The sequence below is a fragment of the Chinchilla lanigera genome, unplaced genomic scaffold (genome assembly GCF_000276665.1).
Source record: "Chinchilla lanigera isolate Chin_1 unplaced genomic scaffold, ChiLan1.0 scaffold00008, whole genome shotgun sequence".
NCBI classification, from domain to species: domain Eukaryota; kingdom Metazoa; phylum Chordata; class Mammalia; order Rodentia; family Chinchillidae; genus Chinchilla; species Chinchilla lanigera.
The window spans coordinates 352,008-359,436 of record NW_004955409.1 but is presented as its reverse complement, the minus strand read 5'-3'; the positions used below and the strand labels follow the sequence as shown (position 1 = coordinate 359,436).

At 46.8% G+C, this 7,429-nt stretch overlaps 1 protein-coding gene across 1 annotated transcript in view; it reads right to left on the bottom strand.

Moving 5' to 3' along the window:
• The window catches only part of Prtg (protogenin), a gene marked incomplete at its 3' end in the record, with an annotated part of 95,783 nt that overhangs the window by 46,231 nt on the left and 42,123 nt on the right, over nt 1-7,429 (bottom strand). The window contains 2 exon segments of the mRNA XM_013510014.1: nt 2,181-2,314; nt 3,337-3,481. Of these exon segments, the coding sequence (XP_013365468.1) occupies nt 2,181-2,314; nt 3,337-3,481 (279 nt within the window).

Genomic DNA, 7,429 nt, shown 5'->3' with positions numbered 1-7,429 from the left:
GAGTGCTGGGATTACAGGTACGTGCCACTATGCCCAACCTTTGTGCTCTTCCTTTTTAATGAATAATAACTGAATAATATTTAACACAGATAGGACATTGTACCTAGCCATTCGTCAAGGGATAGACACTAGGTAATTTTCATATAATTTACTTTTTAACTACTTTATTGAAATATGATTAATGCACAGAAGGCTATACTTATTTCATATATATAACTTATGAGTTTGGAGATAAATATACATACCCTTGTAAGGTTATTACTATAACTAAGGCCATAAATGTATCCATCACTCCAAAGAGTATCCTATTTTTTTGTCTTTTATTTACTTTTTCCTCTGCATTTCAAAATGTAGTTATCTTCATAGTAGGACTAGCTGATATAAGACCTATCCTCTTTGCCATTTTTAAGCTATAAAATGTAGTATGGTAACTGCAGGCCCTGTGCTGTACACGACCTGCTACCGTAGACCGGATTCGTGTGACATCCTGACGACTCCCCACACCTCCTGTGCACACTGCTGAACTCTGTTTCTAGTTGGACAATGTTAGGCTCCTTGTAAAAGTACAATTACGCAGCGCTTGTCTTTCTGTCTGGCTTTTTTGACTTAATTTAGCCTAATGTCCTCATGTCCACCCATGCTATTTCAAATGGCACCTTTTCTCTTTTTAATGGTTGGACGTTATTTCACTGTATTACAGACTCCGTCTTCTGTATGCACTCACCTGTCACTGACCATTAGGTTTTCTCCACACCCTGGCTATCGTGAGCATGCTGCAGTGATGCGGCAGTGCAGACACCTCTTGGGACATACATGCCCAGAGATGAGATTGCTGGGTGAAACAGTCATCCGACTTTTAATTTTTGGAGGCACCTCTGTACTGATCTCCACAGCAGCTCCATCAGCTTACAACCCTACTAACAGTTATATTGGTTCTTTTTCCTCCACACTCGAGAGATCAAGCTTCACACCTGTTGGAATGGCTATTACCGTTCACTTTTAATTGACGTTCCAATGTTAGTCAACCTTACTAAGGTTGCTTTCCTCAACCTTAGTAGGAACTGGGAGGCTGGGGCAGAAGTGTGAGCTTCTGTCCCTACCTTCCGTACACTACCCAAGAAGAAAGCAGCCCGGGCACACAGTGCAGTGGAAAGCACCTGCCCAGGACCTCTAAAAATCTAAATTAAATTAAAGCATGGCATTACAAAAGTAACTTCAGCCTTAATGTTTTCAAAATATTGAAAACCTTAAAAGGTCTTTTAGGAAGTAATATCTCTTACAAGAACATACATTCATGTGATGATCAACAGTGTGTAGGCCAGGCATGGTGGTGCACACCTGTAATCCTAGCACTCGGGAGGCTGAGGCAGGAAGATTGCCGTGAGTTTGAGGCCAGCCTGCGCTACAAACTGAGTTCAAGGCCATTTAGAACTGCATAGTGAAACCCTGTCTCAAAAAGACAAAACAAACAACCAAACAAACAAAAAAACCCCACACCCAATGTTTTTAGTGCAGGTTTTCTTTCTCTACATTTACATTTTTTTGTGTGTGTGTGTGGTACCGGGAATCAGACTCATGGCGTTGTGTTTTTCAGGCAGGCGCTGTGCCGCTGAGCTATATCCCCAGCACTACATTTATTTTAAAGTAAAAATTAGCACCTACATACAACTCTATTTTAATGAGTTGCAAAGTCTTTCTTCATATCCATGTCCCTAGCTTCCCTTCTAGCTACATTCATACATGGCAAAATAAGTAACATTTGTCCATTTAATGTCAATGATGATTTCTGAATGTTGGTATTGGAGATGATACTTTAAAGCTTTTATTTTTGAACTTTTTTCCATGGTTTACGAAAAAAATTTATATTGGGACCACTGACAATGTACAGTTTCAAGGAAAGAGAAGATTACTTCCTCTTTTTTGTACTTTGTATATTTTATGATTTTAAAAAACAAAAATGCAGTATTTATAAAGCAAATACTCAGTCTTTCTTGACATAAAACAAGTTAGCCTGGGAACAAACAGTTGCTTACTACACAACAATGGCCACTTTCCAAACAGATTATGATAAGGTAAATGAAATTAAAATACTGCCCCAGGAACACTACTGCAACAGAAGAGATGATGCTGGGTGTGCTACTGCAGTCTGGCAACCCTGGAGGCGCCGGCCCCTGGGCTACCTGGGGTGACGGTGAGTGTGGCCTCGGCACTCCTGCGCCTGTGGGCCATGGTGGTGGCCACGCAGCGGTAGCTGCCCATGTCCCCCGGGCCCACGTCGTAGATCTGCAGCACTCCTGTGGGCAGCGCAGCCATCCTGTCACAAGAAGAAGTGGAAGTCAACTTCCGGTAGCGCATGTTTATTCAGCACCACCTCTGTCAGGAACGAACACACTTCACCCCTTCTCCAGGGTGGGAAGCGATAGTTCAGAGACCATGTGACACAGCCTGGGCTGGGCTGTGGCCCAGTAGCAGTGCTTGTGTGGTGTTCACAACAGGTTCAAAGCCCAGCACCCCGAAAATAAAAGCACATTAGTTGGATCAATTGGTTTCATGTGGGTCCACAGATCTTTCAAACATCACTGACTCTGCACAGTAGGTGTGTGAAATCTGTAAATGTAATTCTACAGAGTGTCTCATCTGATGGTATAGATTGGATGGCTGAGAGTTTGTATGGTTTATTTTCAAACTCTTTCATTTTTACTTATCAGCATCTATGATTTCTCCAAGACATATTTGGATATAAATTTTTAATAAAGAACTTCCTTGAATAAATTTTCCCATCTTAGTGCTCTAACATTTTAGCAAATGCTTTCTGCCTACTGAGGATCAGAGCAGAAATCAAACTTTTAGGAGTTGCTTCCAAGTTCTCGATCCCTAATCCTCAACTCCCTCAGAGCGTGAGGGGTGCACGTGGGTGAATGTACATGTGCATGTGCGTGTGCACGGCGTGAGGGGTTGGGAAGTGGAGGCCCGGCACAGGGCAGGCCAATGGCCACCCCTACCCTGGCACTGTTCTTCCTAGCACTGAAAGTGTCACTTGGCTTCCTAAGAGCTTGGCTGCAAAATCCAAATACTCACAAGGGCCTAGAGGGGCAGGAAGGCGGAGGAAAAGAGCAGTGCTGCAAGGCGATCTGTCTGAATTCTGCACTGGACAAGGAATCATGCCCACATGCCAGGCAGCGATGATGCCACCCTCTGCCCAAGTCTGCAGTGTCTCACGCAGTCAGGCAGGGTGACTAGATGAAATCAGCTCCAAGAGTGGTCTTTCTCCTCTCTACCCTCATATGAAGTCTGCATTCCTCCCATGCCGCCTCCAGGGAAAAGCACCTCGTTTACCTGTCCGTCATCAGAGGTAGAGTTGTCCGGTTAAACTCCCATGTTACCACCGCAGGAGGATTTGATGAAATCTTGCATGCAAACCTCGCAACTCCCCCTTCCTGGACCTCCGTGGAAATTGGCTGAATTTCAAATGCAGAAATAGCTACAGGATAAAATTTGGCAAATCTAGGTGAGCACATGGCAGCTACACTTAGAAATAATGTTATGCTGGATAGTTTTACCAGACTGAGCTGCTCACATGTAAGAGCAACCTGAATTGAGCACTACAAAGATGCTTTAGAGAATAATGTGGGAACACCATTGGGCCAGGGCCAGCTTAGGGAGTCTGGTCTTTTGCATAATTAAATTCTAAACAACTTCTCAAGAAACCATGTTTGCAGAGAAAAGATCACCATAACATAAATGGAACAAAATACTGCACAGAATGATACAAACTTCAATGTTGCTATGTACTAGAGGAGAGGGTAAGGCAGTCTAACTAGTCAGGTAAACACCTCTTACAGGACTTGGTTTTGAAGAATCTCCTGGGAATCAGATGCAGCAGAAACATGGGACTTCCCAAGCTCAAGGACACCAGGGGACACCCAGAGGCAGGCAATGCGCACCTGCGTTCCCCGAGCTAGGAAGGAGGGTGGCCGCAGGAAGCCGCAGATGAGGGCAGCGAGGCTGGCTTGAGAAGGCAGTGCTGGGCGTTTCTGGGCAGAGGGGTCCGGATGGCACAGCGCCTGCCAACACCCACACTGGGTGGCTGGAAACCAGTCTCGAGCCCAGGCCCAGAAGGCTGTGTAAAGAGGGAAGATGGGGCTGGGTGGGGCAGTACATGCAGAGGGGCTCCTGAGACACCTCACAGAAAAGGACACCTTGCTTCTCCCCGGACAGATGCGCTCCTGTGTGCGGCTCGGACGAGCTGCCTGAGGGGGAGGGGAGGGGCACTCAGCGACGGCTGAACAAGGACGGGTATCAGAGGCTGAACACACACCTTACTGCTAGGGACCACATTATGTCACAGATTGCAGTTTATTTAATTCTCATAGCTACTGTTTTTCTAATTTTTAGTGGAGGAAACTGAGGCACAGGAGAATTAAATAACTTACTCAAGGGTCCTGGCCAGTGAAGTGGTGGCCTGAATCCTCAAAACTGACTTCCAGGGACCTTATGTGAACTCCTTTATGAGTAAAGTTTGGGATTCTGAAAGCTTTGTGGAAGACAGTCGTGGGCTTCCTCTCCAAGCCGGCCTTGTGCTCAGTGTAAGCGGAAGTGCCCTGGCTTCCAGCAGGGCCAGAGCGGTGTCAGATCCCAAGTCGCCAGCAGAGTCACACCTCCACCTGCCTGCTGGGGTTCAGAAGCCCCGGCTTCTACCCCACCTTCACACAGGAGAGGATGTTAGCTGCACTAAACTATCTCAGTTTAACACTGACTTAATGTCAAATGTTTTTAAATCTACTTTTAACAAGTTTGTTTCATGGCAATGTTAGTGTTTTGCTTGTTCCAAGCACCCCCCCCCCCATTAGGGATCCAGCCCAGGGCCTTCGCACCGAGCTACATCCACCCCCAGCCCCTTTTAAAAACTTTTTATTCTGAGACAGGGTCTTATGAAGTCCCTTATTTGCCCAAGCTACTCAAGCCTCCCGCCTCAGCCTCCTGGAGTACAGGGATTACAGGACTGTACCACTGTGCCAGGCTGCCCACATACACTCTGACCTCACCAAGTCAAGCACCTAGAAAGAGAGCAGTGAAGAGCCTGCGCAAGCACAGCAGAGGGAGGGGCTGAGGAGGGGCTGAGGGGGGCCCGAGAGGCAGGAGTGGCCCAGCAGGATGCAGGCAGACACAGGGCAGGACCTGTGTTTTGAAGTCTCTGGCCCCTGTAACTGGAAGGCTGGCACACGACGGCCGCAGAGCCATCCACACTCAGTGGACCCTGTGAGCTCTGTGTTAGGGAGCGGTCAGGTCAGCTGCCAGGGCCAGCAGCGTCACGCACCCACACGTCCAGGTTTCCTGGCTCAGGCCTCAGTGCCATTAAGCTCCTCGGGCTTTTCTCACAGCAGCCACCGCACTCACAGGCACGGTCAGCAGGGGAGACGCGCTCTCGGGAGGCCTGAGCGCTGGCAGGGTGCTGAAGGGTTCACAACTTCTGCCACTTTCTACTAAACCAGACACGTGCAGCTCTTATACGCACAGAAACTGCAGCTGCTTTTCCATGCTGAGTGTGCACAAGCAAATTATCTGAAGAGGGCAAAACCCGCTAAGGCAGTGGTGCAGGGCAGGAGACAGGTGAGAGGGAGACAGGCAGTTGGGTCAGGTCTGCAGGATTATGTATGGGGGTTTTAATTTTCCGCTCTTATAGTTTTTCCTACAAAAGTGCATAATTAAGAAAAACTAGTGATAATTAACATAAGCTTAAATAAATTTTGCCTGACAAAACCCCTGGTCCTTAACTTTAATCTGCCTTTTTAGTTTTTGCAACACCTTACACTGCAGGCAGACGTCTCCTGCTTGATTTCCTCCCTCAATTGAAAATTATAGTATTTTGAGTAAAATCCGCTTTCAACTTTAAAATGAAATTTTGTATCCAAACTTAAAACTTTTATTTTTATTTTTTTTATTTTTTTATTTTTTTTGTCTTTTTTGAGACAGGGTCTCTCTATGCAGTTCAGGCTGGACTTGAGCTCGCTTTGTAGCCCAGGCTGGTCTCGAACTCACAATGATCCTCCTGCTTCAGCCTCCCGAGTGCTGGGATTACAGGTGTGCGCTACCACGCCCGGCTCTAAACTTAAAACTTTTAGAAAGGCATGCCAACGTGGAATGTGCCCTCAAACTGTGTTTCCCAGCAAGTCCTCACTTCTGCTGTTTGTGTGTGTAGTGCTGGGCACTGAACCTAGGCTTTGTGCTTCCAGGCAAGTGCTCACCCCAGAGCTGCCCTGCCCTGCTCTGATCTGTTTTTCAAGCGGGACATTAAACTGAGTAAATCAATGTGTCCTTCCCAATGAATGCAGAGCCTTCTACAGTTGTAGACTGCAAATGATTTCCGGTATTATCAAAACACTTTGCACTTACCGAAATGACAAACTGCTGTGTGTCCTCTGTGAATCTCGGTTTATTCCCTCTGTGGACTTTGTTTCTGCTTTTACAGTCCACAGCCACCTTGTGAAACCTGACCCCTCCCCCAGTCAGTGTTAACACAAGCCAGGAGCTGCGGGAAGTCATTAAGCTGTGCTGTTAAGAGGTCGAGCTCCATAAAACAAGCCACAACAAGGCCCAAGGAACACACACGGCACACACCTCGGACCAAGCCTCTTCATCTGGGGCTGCTCCTTTTCTCGGAGATACCTGAGATTCACATCTGTGATTTACAGTCAGGAAAAGCTCCGAGTCCTATCAAAGCTGCTCAGATCAAAACGCTCTCCAAAATTTCACTGGACCAGAAAGTAAGAGATTCCTGACTCTGCCCTGGAAATAAGATACTTTGAGTTAAACTAGTACGTCAACATCAATTTGTATGTGAAACTCATTACATAAATAATTAGGTTAATATGCTGTCCATTCTTCTCAAAAGTATAATGAACAAAATATTTCACACATGTTGATTGTAAAGCCAACAAAAAATTATGTCTACACAGTCCGCAGTGACCTGCCAGCCAGCAACGCAGAGCAAGTTTGCAGATGACTCGTCGTGTGACAAAAACATGACACTTGTTTTAAAACTACACTTACAATACTCTTTCAGTGAAAATACTGAGGTCAGGCCAGGCTGCCAGGCCTCGTCATGAGGAGCTGTCCCACAGCCTTCCCCTGGGACCCACCTACCTGGTGGTGGCCTCCTCCGCCATCTCAGTACACCAAGCCGCAGCTTTAGGGAGCCCTCGAAGGAGCTCATCAAGCATACAGGGAGAGCCAGGAGTGGTGCACACACCTGTTATCCCAGCACTCTGGGAGGCTGAGGCAGGAGGTTCACAAATTCAAGCCCAAATGGGGCAAGTGAGCAAGGTAGCAAGACCTTGTCTCCAAATAAAAACAAGGAAGGGCTGGGGATATAGCTTGGGGCCCTTGGTTCAACCTCCAGTTCAGAGTGGAACGGAAGGCTTCAACCCGT